The sequence below is a fragment of the Salvia splendens genome, chromosome 8 (assembly GCF_004379255.2).
Source record: "Salvia splendens isolate huo1 chromosome 8, SspV2, whole genome shotgun sequence".
In the NCBI taxonomy this organism is placed as follows: domain Eukaryota; kingdom Viridiplantae; phylum Streptophyta; class Magnoliopsida; order Lamiales; family Lamiaceae; genus Salvia; species Salvia splendens.
In genome coordinates, this window is record NC_056039.1 from 32,631,989 (window position 1) to 32,648,316 (window position 16,328).

Sequence of the window (16,328 nt, forward strand, 5' to 3'; positions counted from 1 at the left end):
TCACAAACAACACTGGCGCTCCCCAAGGTGATACACTCGGCCGTATAAACCCTCGATCAAGTAATTCTTGAAGCTGAGCTTTCAACTCTTTCAATTCTGTTGAAGCCATTCTATAAGGAGCCATTGATATCGGTGTGGTGCCTGGTATAACCTCAATAGCAAATTCAACCTCGCGTTCTGGTGGCAAACTTGGTAACTCTTCAGGAAACACATCAGGATATTCTGACACTATAGGTATATCAGTTAACTTCGGATCCTCTGCTCGTGTATCTAGAATATAGGCTAAATATGCCTCACAACCCTTTCTCACCAGCTTACGAGCCGTAGTAGCAGAAATCACATTATCAAGGTAGTCTGATCTCTCACCAACCACTATCACCTCATGGCCATCTAGTGTGTATAATATTATTCTCTTCTTACCGCAATCAACTAGAGCACGGTGAATATACAACCAATCCATTCCCAAAATAATGTCAAATTCACGAAACGGTAACTCCATCAGGTTGGCTAAAAAGAGGCATCCTTGAACACTTAGAGGACAATTTCTATAAACTCGATTCACTACCACACTCATACCCAGGGGATTTGACACTAAGATATCATATTTAGTCTTTTCTAAGGGTAAACTATGTTCTTCTATGAGCTTATCACAAATATATGAATGAGTAGAACCGGGATCAATCAAAGCAATAACAGACATATCAAATAATGTAAAAGTACCAAGTATAACATCAGGAGCATCAGAATCCTCGCGAGTCCGCATAGCATAAGCACGTGAAGGAGCTCTCGGTGCTGGCCTCTGTATGGGCTCGGATGCTGCCCTCAGTCCTCGTGCTGCTCCAAACCCCCTTCCGGTTCCACGACCTTGTTGCACCCCTGGCGCCGATCTAGTCTCAGAAGATACTTGTCCCTTCGGACACTCTCTGTAGTAATGATCCTTAGATCCACATAAGAAGCACGTCCCTAGCAGTTTTCGGCATTCACCATGGTGAGGTCTTCCACAATGTTGGCACATCGGTACTCTGTCTGATCCTCCAGTACTAGCCATTGAAGTTGCATGTTGCCTTGGCCTAAACTCTGAAATTTGGCTTGGTCTTTGGCCTTGGAATCGACTAGGCACTGAACTCCTGTTACCTCTAAAGTCTCTGAATCTTTTCCCCGAGAATCGAGAAGGCGAGTGAGATGATTCTGCTGGCCGTTTCTCTTGATTCATAGAGCCCTCTTCAACTTTCTCAGTAACTTTAAGTTGTTCAAGAGTCCGGGCAGCGTGTGATAACTTTGTCAAATCTGATGTCTCCAATCCAACTAGCCCAGCCTGGATAATACTCCTCAAACCCCTCCTGAACTTCCGACACATATCCACATCTGAATAATTTACCTCTGGTGCATATCTCGAAAGACGTCGGAACTCAATCTCGTACTGTTGAACAGTCCTTCTACCTTGAACTAACTGTAGAAATTCTTGTCGTCGGTCCTCTATGTACTGCTCTCCAACATAGCATTCACGAAATTTATTAAGAAAGAAATCCCACGTCAACATGTCTGGAAGAGTAGCACGAGCCACACTGACCCACCACCTGTGAGCCTCCTCTTTCAAAAGTGCAGTTGCACCCTGTAACTTTTCATCTGATGTACAAGTCATGCAGCCGAATATTCGCTCTAACTGTTCCAACCAGTACTCAGCCTTGGTTGGATTATCATCTAGTTTACCTCTGAATTCTTCAGCATGATATTCATTCATCTGTTTAAGGATGGAAGATTGACTTGGTGGCACATTCCTAGCAATCTGTTGCATTGCAGTTGCCATAGTGTGTAATATATCATCCTGCCCCACCATAGGAGCAGCAACATCGGCTAAAGGAACCCCCTCAGACTCAGAATCAGAAGAAACATAAAAAGGACTAGAGGCTTCTTCACCTGACATCTCGATCCTGATTAAAATGGCAGCGGTGTCAAGTCACAGACATTTCAAACCTATGTGGCATGCTTCTATACATATTAAAGACTCAACTAAAGCCCGAGAATCACTTAAATCTGGGCTCTGATACCAAACATGTAACACCCCTTACTCGGTTAGTTTTAACCGAATAAGTGACGTTACCTTTCGGTACGATAGATAAACAAAACCTGTTTTTTTCCTACTAACTTACTCATCAACTTCATATTCTTTTTCTTTCTTCTTTTTCTTTATTTCATTCTTTTTCCTAAATTTCCAAAAAAATCCTATATTTATCTCTTCTATTTCTAACAAAAACATATGCAAATAAAACCACTAACTAAACTATAAATTCTAATCTCTAATTCCTAATTCTTCTAAGGTTGGGATATTACAGTATTTGTTTATAAAAAAATTGGCTATCAACATATACGAAAACTAAAATAAAAATGATCAAATTGCATCATCCGATCGAAGTCTGTCTGTATGCTTGAAGGTTTATTTAGTGGTAATTCACTTAAAAAATGTAAAAACATGAAAAAATAGTACTATTTCCAATCAATCGTTGGTGTGGTTGTCATCTGGTAGCGGCAAAGGGGGCAACATAGAGTGTTCCGCAGCCAAAGCACGATGCAGTTGGCGTGAAACAAATGCTTACACTGCATCTGCAACGCCACACCATCGGTCGTGATCTCCTCTAAGCATATGCAGCAAGAACAAGCCCTCTCTCTCGCCCCCTTAACGCAGAGACTCCAGCCATGATATTGTCTACTCCCCATCATATGCACGTAGGAGTATGTGATACGTATCTTCAAATCCACATTAAGTTCGGCGTACTTGGGTAGGGTCTCGATAGACTGGGTCACCTTGTCCCACACGTGCTTGATCGAGTGGCTACTTATGTGCTCGTCGGCCTGGTTGAGCTTGTCGCCTTGGAGATGATCACGGATGATTGTTCTGACCTCGTCTTGTATGGCATCATACGACAAGTTGTGTCGGACGATTAGGTGGGCGGTGCCGGCAGAGCTGGTGGCCTTGGAGGATAGGAAGGGAAGATGGCGTAGGGCGGTTCCAGAATCTTGGTTTATAAGATAGGTGGACACTTTGGTGTGGAAGTAAATGTTTATTTTGAGACTGAGATGAGGGAATTCAGTCGGACTTAATCGAGCTTTCTTTCTTCAATAGGAATTCTACCGAACGTTCATATATTCTTTGCGTTCGCATTTTTTTTGCGCTGAAATTTTTTCCTGGAAAGATATAGGTAGGGAGGGTGCTTTAATATATAGATGAAGGAAGAGACCGAATTGTTATAACTATATCTATATCTATATCTATATCTATATCTATTAGGTATAGGAGTATACAATTGATTGGCTACGCTAACTATAAAAAAAATCGTCAATTTAATCATATTTTGTAGTCTATCTATATCTATCTATATAACAGTTTGGATTGTACTTCTAAGGGAATCAAATTTTTTAGATTTTGTACTAACCAGGCCCAAGATAGACATATTAATTATACAATGCCATTCCAGTGTACAATAAAAGCCCAATGGGCTGTGAAATTAAATTGGATAATTGCGTCTCCAATTTGCACCCAAATTTAACATATATGTGTGAGACTTACCTAAGGCCATCCACAATAGGAATATCCCAAACAATAGTCCAGCCATAGCCTAACCACAAACTCCTCCTGCCACATCATCAACACTAAAAATCCTCCTGCCACATCATCAAAACAAGCAAATAGCCCAACCATAGCCTAGCCACATCACTCAAAATTATATAAAACAAATAATTAACAATCACACAAAATACGGAATTAAATTTACGACACAGATACGAGAAAATTCAATAATATTATTAAAATTTAAAAAGTACATAAATTAAAAAAAATTACATAATTTAAAAAAAACTAACGCCGTGCAGTCCTCCGCGCCCATAACTCTTCAATTAAATCCTTTTGGAGTCGAATATGAGCCTCCGTTTGGCGCATGTCGGCATGTGCTTGGAGCCGGCTTCATCGTGAGGTACCCCACTCCGTACGTTGGGGGTGGCTACGCCGTGGCTTGGACCGGCTTCATTATCGTCGTTGGCCCAATCAGTCAGTTGTACACCTTCATCTTTGACAATCATGTTGTGCATGATAATACATCGTACATTATATCAGCAATGCAGTCGACATGCCACAAAGGCGTTGGACCCCTAACTGCCGCCCATCGAGACTGGAGCACACCAAATGCGCGCTCCACGTCCTTGCGCGCCGACTCATGCTGTGCCGCAAAGTAGGCCTTCCTCTCATCTGATGCGCATCGGACCGTCTTCACAAAGATGGGCCACCTAGGGTATATCCCATCCGCCAAGTAGTAGCCCATATCATGCCGTTTGCCGTTGGCGACAAAACTGATGGCCGGACCGACACCCTGGCACTGCTCGTTGAAAAGTGGCGACGAGTTGAGGACGTTGAGATCGTTGTTCGAACCGGCTATCCCAAAATACGCATGCCAAATCCACAGCCGGTAATCAGCTACGACCTCGAGGATCATCGTAGGATTCTTTCCCCTGTAGCTGGTCGTGTAGAACCACTTCCAGGAAGCGGGACAGTTCTTCCACTCCCAATGCATACAATCTATGCTGCCTAACATCCCCGGGAACCCATGCTATTCCCAGTGCATCCGCAAAAGATCCTGGCAGTCTTCGGGGGTAGGGCTTCGAAGGTACTGATCACTGAATATTTCAATCGCGCCTAGACAAAAATACTTCATACATTCAAGGGCAGTCGTCTCACCGATGTGGAGGTACTGGTCCCACATGTCTGCCGCGCCTCCGTAGGCCAACTGCCGCATTGCCGCAGTGCACTTTTGAATAGGTGTGTGGCCGGGTCTGCCAGCCGCATCGTGCTTGAAGCGGAAATACAGATATCGATGCTCCAAAACATTAACAATACGCATAAACAGGGCCCTGCTCATCCTAAAACGGCGCCTGAAATGGTTGGCGTTGAACCGCGACTCCTATGCGAAGTAGTCTTCGTATAGGCGCTGATGTGCAGCTACGTGATCACGATCAATCACTTCTCGGCGGTGGACAACTGGGCGAGGTCGAGGTACCGCCGGCTGCAAGGCCCTCTGCATCCATCGATCAATCTCACGATTCGTATAGGCCTCTAGCGCTTCGTTCATTATACGATCGTACTCCTCAGCATCCCCACCACTACCACCACTACTACCACCGGCGTTACTCATTTCTCGGTGTTGATCTTGTACAAAAATTAAGATAGAGAGAGTACTCGTTAAAACAAGTGGGACGAATGAAAATGACGTGCAAAACGCGCATATATAGTGTTTCGAAAATAAAAAAAATTAAAAAAATCGGCTAGGCGATGCGCTAGGCGATCCGGACGCTGCAATAGCGCCGAGCGAATCGCCCAGCGCCCCGAAATCGCCTAGCGCTAGGCGGTTTTTTATTCCGAAATTGGCTAGGCGGTTGCAATTGACCGCCTAGCGCCGGCGCTAAGTTAGGCGGTGCGCTAGGCGCCATTGCGGATGACCTAAGAAGTAAGTAAATAAAAGTGAATACGGGGGAAAACAATTTTTTATAATGTCTCTTTCATGCGTTACAAATTAATTATCGATATCCAAAAATACTCATAAACATTAATTCAAAATACGGATGGAGTAGTATTTAGCAACTTAATAGAGTTGCAATTGATTGGCTAAGCTAACTATAAACAATCGTCAATTTAATCATATTTTGTCAATTAATTGAATTGTGACCACTAAATTAATCAATATAGCCATAGTCATTATTCAACAATTGAAGCATCGGTATCTATTTCATGGATAACAATTGAATATGTGAATTGAGAGTTGTGATCAATGTCGAACCCTTCTTAAAGATCGAACTAGAGACTAAATTTGGGCCATCCATTTTTCTTAATCTTGTGGTTAGGATTAATTTACAATTAATTTAATATTTTATTCAATAAAAACATTTTTTTAAAATTTTTTAGTTTTTTTTTTAATTTTAATTTTTTTTACTCAATAAAAACTCGCTGGAGTAAGTAATGAACTATATTCACTAAATAATGAACTATATTAAATAAATAATGAACTAAATGAACATATGATATGAAGTATTTTTTAAAAAAAAATAAAAAATTTTTATTCAATAAAAACTTGTTGGAGTAAGTAATGAATTATATTCACCAAATATTCATTTAGTTCATTATTTAGTAAATATAGTTCATTATTTACTCTAGCAAGTTTTTATTGAATAAAAAAATAAAAATAAAAAATAATTTTTTTTTAAAAAATTAAAAAACGATTTTATCTAATAAAATATTAAATTAATTGTAAATGAATCATAACCACAAGATTAAGAAAAATGAATGGCCCAAATTTGATCTCTAGTTCGGTCTTTAAGAGTGAATTAGTGAATAATGATACTCTGACAATTAATTAAATTAATTAAGTAGGAAATCAAGTTGTGAGTTCGCACACACCTGTGATTCAAGAAACCAACTAATTAAGCACACCCCCCTTAATTCCCTTGTCTATCAGTCGAAAAAGTAATTAAAAGAAGAGGTAGAGAGTAATTATAGGTCGGTAACTCCCAATTTAGCCGAACCCTTGCAAAAAAAAAAACGATATATGAAATAACAAAATTATAAAGCACTCCTATATATATATATACACAATTGAACTTCAACAATGATCTATCACAGAATTGAATGGAATTCAAGTTACCGACTAAATTACTCAAGAACGATGAATAAAAACAATTTGGTGAGAGACCTCTAAATTCATCTAAATTCGTCAACGTGGAATTATTCATCTGCTATGCAAACTTTTAGATACTCCCCTGCCCGGTGCATAGACCGCGATATTAATGTTGTTGCATGCGATACAACAAAATCGGAGGAAGCTAAGGGACTGAAAAGTATATTACCGATGGGAAGGGCCGAATCGGTCGGATGCTAGGGGAAAGGAGTGAGGGAGAGAGCTTCAACCGGCTCCGAATCCAGGATTTTTTGTTTTGGGGGTGCGTAAATTATCACCACAATATAGAACTTCAAAATCCGAACGATCTATTTTCTTCTCTTTATTTTGATTTTGAACAAAATCTTTATTTTTAATTTTTTGCTTAAGAAAGTTCATCATATATAAAAAATGGATTAATGAAAATTTTATTTTAAATTTTGCAGAATGTATTTTTAATTAAAAATCATATTTTGACTTATTTTAGGCAAAAACTTCAATTACTTAAAAAAAGGACATAATGCATCCTTACTATTTTCTATATAATTTATTTCTCATATTTTACGTCAAATATATTTTTCGTATTTTATGTATGATCATAAACGAGCATTGAGGAAAAGTTTGGTTTTAAAATATATATTCTTCAACAAAAAGTAAAAATTAAAGAAAACAAAGCTATAAGAGAGCTACAAATGAGTGTAAGAAAGAAAAATTGTACTCCCTCCGTCCCGCACTACTCGCACTTATTTCCTTTTTGGGCGTCCCAAGTTACTTGCACTCTTTCCATTTTTAGTAAAAAATTTCACCTACAGCCGTCATTTTTGACTTTCCAATACACTCATTCCTTAATCTCCGAGTCGAAAAGGAAATGAGCGAGTAGCCCGGGACGGAGGAAGTACTATAATAGAAGTGTGCAGAAAACAAAAAATCAAGTGATTAAAATATGAAAATTGAAAGAAAGTTGATTTAAATCTAAATAGTATTAAACAAAGAGTAATAACTAAAACATAAAGTCAAAGAGTAATAATTAAAACATAGAGTCATGTAAGACTGTAAGAGAGTAAGAACGAAAGATGACTAATAAAACAACTGGCATGCAAAAATGTGGGCTATTGGAATCAAATCCATGCATTCAGCCATAATACTGGAGCCTCCAACCCTCCAACCGTTGTATCATTTTGATTACATATATTTATTTAAGATTTCAATATACTAGTTATAAAATTTTGGGGTACATTGTTCCTTACCGGATACGCAGTTGATGCTAAGTACGCAATCAATAAATTCCTTTGGATTTAACCTCAGGATTGATAACATTTCCCTTAAAATTAATTCAAATACATTAGTTTTTCGGGATTCATATCGCAGAATGTGACATTATGATACATCGTTTGCTTATTTTAAGGTTATTGAAATAAAAAAAGACATTTAAGTGAGTGTCATAGAAAAAATATTTAATTAATAATGAAAATTAAATCCTACTAATTTAAATCTATAAATATAATAATCTAAATCATAATTAGTTGTTGACATTGAAATTTATGTCTCCGTATGTTTGCGATGTGTGATAAATTAGCTAAAAGCAAAAAAGTGAGCATAGGGAATTAATGTGTCAGCATAAGAATTCATGTCTATGTTATGTATATACGCATTACGCCTAAGGAAATGCAAGCAGTTAACTTTACAAACTAAAAATGAAGAAATAAAACACTTACTAATTACTACTATGGGAAGTGTTATATTGCTAACTCAATACTTAATGGTTAACTACTACTAAATAATAGCCATTAGATATTTAAATTAAGAGCCTAGATCATCAATCCCGAAATGTCAATACGATCAATAAAAAACGTTAATAAAGGTATTAAGGTCAATTTATTTGTAATTAACTTTTGAAAAATATCTCATAACTTTAAAATGCATATAACTTTCTCGATTTAAATTATTTTTTCGCACAACATACATCAAATTAAAGATAATTTCATAAGGATTCTAACGAGATCTCACTCGCATATGTTCCGACGTCAAAATTTAAAAAAAAATCGAATTTTTTCGTACAACACAAATGTCAATATAATATATAAAATATGTCAATATAAGCAATGTGTTAACATTCTCAAAGCATGGTTGACATTCTCAAAGCATTGTGTTGATATGTTCGAAACACTATATTGACATTTTCATCCCAAAACCTAATTTGATAGTTTTTTTTTTATTTTTTTCGATTTAATTAATAAAAATAAAAATTACACGTGGCAAATTGTAGACCACAAGTTTTCTAAAATAATGTGATCTTAAATTAGTTGTAGTTAGCAATTAAATGATGAGTTATCAATTGATCACTCCCGTTACTACTATATTATAGATTGGTAATTAATCATATATATAAAGACTTTGAAATTTTTTTAATGCTTTCACATTAGCTTTATAGTACATTTTAGGATTGTAATGTCATCTAGCAATCCAGAAATTAATGGTTATACTTATACACTAAGAGTGCTGAAATAGGGAAAATGAGAGATGCTGAAAATGGGGAAAATGAGAGTTCTGAAAATGGGGAATATGAGAGTGGTTCAAAATGGAAAGTGTCGTGCTCATACTCATGTAATGTTCACACGCTATAAATTTTATTTCTACTATAAATAATTGAATATATGTAATATCCCCATATTAATCATGCCATTCACAAGTTGATTATTTGTAGTCATTTTAAAATTAGAAGTCATGTATCAAGAAATTATACTTATATGAAATCAATACTCCAATGCATGAGTATGTAAATTGAGGTAGCTATATATTCTAAGTGTTAGTTAATGGGATCTAAGTGTGATTGGGTACAATTTGATTTGGAAGGCTTGGTTTGTAGAGTGCAGCAATAAGTGCAAAAGTAAACGGACAAGTTAAACGACAGCGTATCTGAGACGGTGACGCCAGCCGCCACCCCATAAATTGGGCGTCGACAACAGCCACCGCCCTATCTGAGTAACCGGGTCTACTTCCATTTCTTGAGCCTCTGTCCCCACGAGCAACTGCCCCGGCAAGAATGTTGCCCTCGATATACTCTTCCCAGTCGGAATCGGAGTCTGAATCCGATGTAGACTGCAACGCCTCCTCACAACTGCTGTACGAAACTTGATGTCCCGCCGGAAAAAACCTTGAATCTGACGTCGATTGTGCCGACTCAGTCTCGTAACTTAACTCCGCGAATTTGACTGATAAAATATCAATATCATCATAAATATGTAGATAAGACAACTTAGATGCCAATTCTTCCAAGGTGCTCAAGAAATTAGATTGTGCAATGGCAAGCCTCCGAAATGCGTTATCACCGAAAGCAGAATTGAAATTTCCGAATGCCCGATCCAAGTGCTCCATGCTAAGAATTCTTGATGGAATGAGAGTGAGAGTGATGGGATGAGATGAAAGTGATGCGATGAGATGAGATGAGAGCGGGAAAAGTTTCGGCAACTTATTTATAAAAACTAAACTTCATTATATAACAATTCTTTACATTTTATTCTATTTTTATCTGGATTACTTTCTCATGTTTTGGTATTCCACTTGTTTTTTTACTCCATCCAACTGAAATTACACTTTGTTTTTTTTTTCTCTTTTTTTTAATCGTTTTCCGTAGTAGTACAACTATTAGTAGTTTATTTTTTATTTCAGTTTTATTCTTATTGAATTTGAATATTTCGTATCCAAGTTTTCTTTTTAAAATATAAGGTAGTGTGCATTTTTTTTATTGTTCTGTTTTGTACTATTGATTATTGTACTCATTTTAAAATAATTTGTTGTACTCATTTGTGCAGATTCTAATCGATGCAGGCGGCCCAACAAGAAGCCCATTTAGGTACCTTCGCTTAAAATTAGCTCTCTCTATTTTTCCGATTATACTCTCCACCTTCTCTTTCCCTCACACGCACTACACACAGCGTACGGAACAAAGGCTTTCTCCCACCATCAATGCAACGCCATCTCTGCTATACATAATTCCAATTCGAGATTTTATTGCCTTCCGTTTCCCTGTAAGTTTGCTCTCCTTTTTTATTCCTGATTTTGTGGCAGATTTGGGTGTTTTCATGTGTAATTGTGTTTCTTACCCGAATTCCAAATTCTGTTTTTTCGTTTGGTTTATTGACAGAATATAATGTGATTGATTGGTAACGGGTCGGTTTTAGGGTTTATTTTATTTTAGTTCCCCGATTTGACCCATCTCGTTATAGCATAAACGGGTCGGATTGTTCTCGTGTTTAATTTCGGGTTATACAATTGGCCATGTTACTATACATCGCAGCATGTTTTGCCTCCAAAATCTTAATTTGAGCTGATTGTGTATAGTTTCTCAGATTTTGAAAGTGTTCATTTTTCGTTATAGAATTTGGAATTTGTTTGCTTCTATCTGCTATATGCGATGATTGTTTTCAAAATGGATCTTTTCTTTACTAGATTGATTATTAACTTGCTTTGTTTTATTTTTATCTGCCAATTTTTGAAGAAAGAAGTGATTTTTTTTTCCCAATGTATGACTTCATGCATTGCCTTTGTTGAGTAGGTCAAGTTGTGAACTGATGGAGATCACAGAGGAAGCAGTGATTGTCAATTCCAGTAGGTTGAAATCTGTTGTATGGAACGACTTCGACAGAGTTAAAAGAGGTGAAACTTTTGCGGCTATCTGTCGGCACTGTAAGAGAATACTCAGCGGGTCGAGTACCAGTGGGACATCTCATTTGAGGAATCATCTGATCAGGTGTCGCAGACGTTCAAACCATGATATAAGTCAATTGTTGACGAGGGGGAAGAGGAAGCAAACCACCCTAGCCATAACCAGCTATAGTTATAATCAATCCGCGATGAAGAATGAGATGGTAACCGTTGCAAGCACAAGTTTTGAGCAAGGGGTGAAAGTCAGAAATATGGGCCCGGGAAGCTTAAATTTTGATCAAAGGCGGAGTCAGCTAGATCTTGCACGTATGATTATAATGCATGGATATCCCTTGGGTATGGTTGAGGATGTTGGCTTCAAGACATTTCTTCAAAACCTGCAACCCTTGTTTGATTTCGTGACAGTTAATGGAATTGAGGCTGACTGCATAGAGATCTATAAAAGGGAGAAGCAAAGAGTGTACGAGGAGTTGGATAAATTACCTGGGAAGGTCAGCCTGAGTGCTGAAAGATGGGCTACTAATGGAGGCTCAGAGTATCTATGCTTGATAGCACATTACATTGATGATTCTTGGGAACTAAAGAAGAAAATTATGAACTTTTTGTCTGTTGATCCTTCTCAAGCAGAAGACATGCTCTCAGAATTGATCATGGCAAGTCTTAGGAATTGGGATATCGACCGAAAGTGCTTCTCATTGACTATTGATAATCGTCTCACATACGACAAAATTGTGTGTAGAATCAGGGACCAACTCTGTCAGCACAGGTTCCTCATGTGTGAAGGACAATTATTTGATGTAAGATGTGCAGCAAGTACCGTGAAGTTATTGGTCCAAGATGTCCTGGAAACTTCACGTGAGATAACCAACAAAGTTCGTGAAGCTATACAGTACATTAAAGGTTCTCGTGCAACACAAGAAAAATTCGGTGAGATAGTACAGTTAGTTGGCATCAATGGGCAGAAATGGCTGTCTACTGATAATCCATTTCAGTGGAACTCGACGTATGTGATGCTTGAGGCCGCTTTAGAGTACAAAGAAGCCTTCCCTCAGTTGCAAGAACATGACCCTGACTTTTCTATGTGTCCTTCTGGCATAGATTGGGACAGAATGAGGGGTATTACGAGCATCTTGAAGTTCTTTCATGAAGTCTCTAATGTCTTTGTTGGTCGCAAACATATCACTGCAAATTCTTATTTTGCTGAGATTTGTGACATTCATTTACAGTTGATAGAATGGTGCCAGAAGTCAGATGATTTTATCAGCTCTTTGGCATTGAAGTTGAAATCGAAATTTGATGAGTATTGGAAGAAATGCAGCTTGATTATGGCTATTGCAGCCATCTTGGATCCACGATTCAAGATGAAACTGGTGGAGTACTATTATCCCCAAATCTATGGTGATAGTGCTCCTGAATGTATAGACATTGTTTCAAATTGCATGAAAGCTCTTTACAGTGGCCATGCTATCTATTCACCTTTAGCTGCTCACGGTCAAAATTCATCTTCTGAAAGTAATGGTGGTGTTGTTAAGGACAGACTTAGTGGGTTCGACAGATATCTCCATGAAACCTCAGTTAGCCAAAACACAAAATCAGACTTAGACAAGTATCTAGAGGAACCACTTTTCCCTCGTAGTGCTGATTTTAGTATATTAAACTGGTGGAAAGTTCATGAGCCAAGATATCCTGTGCTTTCTATGATGGCCCGCAACATATTGGGGATTCCAATATCAAAAGTTGCACTGGAATCCCTATTCGATACTGGAGATAGAGCCCTCGACCATTCTTGGGGTGCTGAGAAGTCTGATACTCTGCAAGCTTTGATGTGTTCTCAAGATTGGATGCGCAACGAAGTGGAAGGTAGATGCCTTCTACCATATTTTTGATTTGTAATATTATGCACTTGCTGCTCACATACTCTGCATTTTGTGGCAACAGATCCCAAACCTCCCGTCTTTGCCTTGCGCAGCGATGCAAATTAGCAAAATTCTGGTATGGTCTTTATACATGTTCCAGCTATGTATTAAAATGAATTTGTTTTCAGTATTTTTATTCTTGTTATTTTGAAAATTGCACAGTGCAGATCTTCAACTAGTTTTCGGGCAATGGATGATAGTGACCTCTCATCCAGGTGTTAGATACAAAACTAGTCTTCTTGTCTATTTATTTTGGCCGCCTGTTTCAGTGGCGAGAAGAAAGGATATAGCGGTTTTCATGTATATAATGAGGGATTCTTTGTGTTTCAGCTATATTTAACTCATTTGAAGATGTATCTGATATGCAAGGTACTGCATACATACCGGATTTTTGTTGGAGTTCAATATGCAGGGCGATATAGCAAAAGTTCATATTTGTTCATATGCTTTAGCTTTGAATGCAATCTGTTAAGATAAGGTGGATGGCAATGGTTTCCAAACTTTGAATGCAATCTGTTAAGATAAGGTGGATGGCAATGGTTTCCAAACTTTTTACCATTTTTCCAATCATTTACCCCAATGTTGCTGGAAAATCTGAAGTTCTCACTGACAGATATCCCATTGTTCTTAACATAGAGGTTTATTTGTACATTCCTTTGTCAGTTTCTAAATGTGTATTTATCCTTTTTGTTTAGAGCAATGGCTGGATACTAGTTTACTCGTTCTTACAGATTGTACTCTTCAACAATCAATTGTTCGAGCTTCGTGCTCCTTTGAGTCAATAATAAGCACTAGTTGTTGCATACTAGAAAATACATGTTTTGATACCTGTCTCAAGCTAAACATGTTTAAACCTAACAAACACATTTGTAAAAGCCTCGCAGCTTCTTCGTGGAGATATGCATACAGTGCTTGATCACCTACTACGACATCAGAGACAACGGAAAGGTAAGTGCATAGATGCTTAAGAATTATTGGAGGTGGGCATGGGCACCCAAAGAAGGTGCAATATTAGTGTGACCTTTCCACTCCATTGTTTTCTTGTCTGCTTTCGTTTCCACATGCCTTTCATTGCATCCTTATTTATGTTAATACAAGCGCTATGATTGTGCACAACTGGGACTCTTAACCTCTAAATACATACACTTTGGTTATGGAGATAGATGTTGCTCAAGCAAGGTGGAAAGTGGGGACTTTTTTTCTTTTGCATTAATTGAAATTTGGTGGTTTTTCCATCTTTTGCTATGGGGAAAAATCTTTTTTGTGCTTAGCATAACTGTCTCTCCCTATTATGACATTTTTGTTAGTGCTTTCTTTGTAGAGTTATGATTGTGTATTAAGTATTTGACTTGACCATTTTTAAGATTCTAATTTTGCCAATCCTGGTTTTATGATTTATATCACCTGAGACCTGAAAAAAAGTGTGATTTGGTTCTTGGTTAAGACCCAAAAGATGTGAATGGAAGTGTTATTTAAGTAGGTTAGACCCATAAGAATATCCTAGAATTAGCCCTTAGTATGATATTGGTTGCACAACCAATAAAGTTGAGAAAGAGAATGGGTTATTACTACTTTAGAGCATCCACAACCGTGCTCTTGCCAGCGGCACGGTTGTGGGCCCGGGCGGTACTATTCATGCCTGCTCTTTGGCAAGAGCACAACACCCACAACTGTGCTCTTCCGCAAGGACGAGCACAATTAATATAAAATTCAATTACACAAAAACATTTTCATAATACTAAAATTCATTAAAAAAACCACAATAAAAATAACAAATTACAAATAAAATAAAAAGACATAATTAAAATCCTAAAAATTAAAAATTACATAATTAAAATACTAAAAATTAAAAATTACATAATTAAACTCCTAAAAATTAAAAATTACATAATTATTGGCTAATATAACCCGAGGAAGACTACGCATCCGGCGGCACCAACCCCAATTGTTTTTGGAGACCCAATATCATGGACTCGTGCGTTTGAAGTTGCGTGGGGGTCATAGTTGACCTATCAGCCATATTGAGTTGGGCCAAAAGGGCCCACAACGAGTTGTTCGGGGGTGGAGGTGGAACATAGGGTGCGGGTTCGGGAGCAGGGGCAGATGGAGTCGCGGCGCGACGTCGTTCGGCCGCCGCCTTCTTCCTACCTTGCGGTCGGCGTCGGGAACCGCTTGGTTGGGCATCGGGGCTACCCAAGTTAGCTTCGGCGAGTTGGCTAGCCACTTCTTCGCCGGCGTCGGATAGGGATGCCGACCGTGAGCGTTTGGAGGAGCCGCTAGAGGAGGATGTTATGCCTCCCTTATACTTCGGGTGCGTCCGCGTCTCCTGCCAAACGTTAAGATATTTGAACGACTTACCGTTCATGGATTGGTAGGTGCTCAGCGAGGCGGTGATGATGTCGACCTCGCTTCGGCCGCTCCCGGCATTCCGGGACTCCTGGATGAAATAGCCGTTGAACTTGCCAATTTCTTCGTTGGCTCGGCCGATGCAGTTGCGCACCATACTCTCGTTGCGCTCGATCGTTCCCGGCGGCCGGTGTGCATTGTACCGGCTAGAGACGCGCCACCAAAAGTGATCGCCGGATTGGTTCGTTCCAACCACCGCATCTTCGGAGATTTCCAAGTACGCCTTGAACAATCTTTCCATCTCCGCCGGTGAGTACGGTGTGCGGACACCGGCGCGAGATGGAGGATTCGGCATTTGGGAAGGGGCGCGAGGCCTAGGCTCCGGTGTCCACCCGTAGCGCCCATCGGAGGCACCTTGATCGTCGATTGGGTATGGCCGGTAGCCACTCGGAACGCCCGAATCTTGGGTGAGAGGAGGGGCCGAATATTCCGTTTCCGGACTATGAAACGGTTGCGAACCGAACCATTCGGGGTTCCAACCGTGAGAGCCGCTTGGGTTGTCGTCGTTACCGGACATAGTGGTGTTGTAGGGTGTGAGAGGAAGATGAAAATGGATATGAGAGATTGATGATGAGAATTGTGTAGTGAAAGTGTGAATTTTTTGGAGTGAAATTGGGGGTATTTATAGATGAAAGTGTGTATTTTT

General features: G+C 38.9%; 3 protein-coding genes across 6 annotated transcripts; 1 reads left to right on the forward strand and 2 right to left on the reverse strand.

The window, feature by feature from the left end:
• Positions 1 to 963: 963 nt before the first annotated feature.
• LOC121746106 lies at positions 964 to 1,924 on the reverse strand. Its single transcript, XM_042140026.1, has 2 exons — positions 1,135 to 1,924; positions 964 to 1,040 (listed from the first exon to the last, which is right to left on the reverse strand). The coding sequence occupies exons 1-2, from the start codon at positions 1,922 to 1,924 to the stop codon at positions 964 to 966; spliced, it is 867 nt and encodes a 288-aa protein (XP_041995960.1).
• Positions 1,925 to 2,484: 560 nt separating this feature from the next.
• On the reverse strand, positions 2,485 to 3,611 carry LOC121746107 (RING-H2 finger protein ATL29-like). The gene is made up of 2 exons (XM_042140027.1): positions 3,566 to 3,611; positions 2,485 to 3,038 (listed from the first exon to the last, which is right to left on the reverse strand). The coding sequence occupies exons 1-2, from the start codon at positions 3,609 to 3,611 to the stop codon at positions 2,485 to 2,487; spliced, it is 600 nt and encodes a 199-aa protein (XP_041995961.1).
• A 6,963-nt stretch (positions 3,612 to 10,574) lies between these two features.
• LOC121743163 (zinc finger BED domain-containing protein RICESLEEPER 1-like) lies at positions 10,575 to 14,084 on the forward strand. 4 transcript variants are annotated; one of them, XR_006038216.1, is made up of 5 exons: positions 10,575 to 10,723; positions 11,251 to 13,220; positions 13,299 to 13,352; positions 13,439 to 13,491; positions 13,607 to 14,084. XR_006038216.1 is itself a non-coding variant. In XM_042136386.1 (4 exons), the coding sequence occupies exons 2-3, from the start codon at positions 11,267 to 11,269 to the stop codon at positions 13,340 to 13,342; spliced, it is 1,998 nt and encodes a 665-aa protein (XP_041992320.1). In that variant the 5' UTR covers positions 10,575 to 10,723; positions 11,251 to 11,266; the 3' UTR covers positions 13,343 to 13,352; positions 13,439 to 14,084. The 4 variants fall into 4 exon arrangements, 2 of the variants coding, with proteins under 2 accessions (XP_041992320.1, XP_041992321.1); XR_006038215.1 differs by having other exon boundaries at positions 13,444 to 13,491; XM_042136386.1 differs by having other exon boundaries at positions 13,439 to 14,084.
• The last annotated feature ends 2,244 nt before the right edge of the window (positions 14,085 to 16,328 follow it).

Bases quoted from the DNA above. Each gene is read 5' to 3' on its own strand.
- LOC121746106 (XM_042140026.1), bottom strand. From the start codon at position 1,924: ATGTCAGGTGAAGAAGCCTCTAGTCCTTTTTATGTTTCTTCTGATTCT. The intron at 1,041-1,134 runs GTAACAGGAGTT...TTCAATGGCTAG, and splicing joins AAGATTCAGAGACTTTAGAG to TACTGGAGGATCAGACAGAG.
- LOC121746107 (XM_042140027.1), bottom strand. From the start codon at position 3,611: ATGGCTGGACTATTGTTTGGGATATTCCTATTGTGGATGGCCTTAG. The intron at 3,039-3,565 runs GTAAGTCTCACA...TCCACACCAAAG, and splicing joins CCTATTGTGGATGGCCTTAG to TGTCCACCTATCTTATAAAC.
- LOC121743163 (XM_042136386.1), top strand. From the start codon at position 11,267: ATGGAGATCACAGAGGAAGCAGTGATTGTCAATTCCAGTAGGTTGAAA. The intron at 13,221-13,298 runs GTAGATGCCTTC...TTGTGGCAACAG, and splicing joins GATGCGCAACGAAGTGGAAG to ATCCCAAACCTCCCGTCTTT.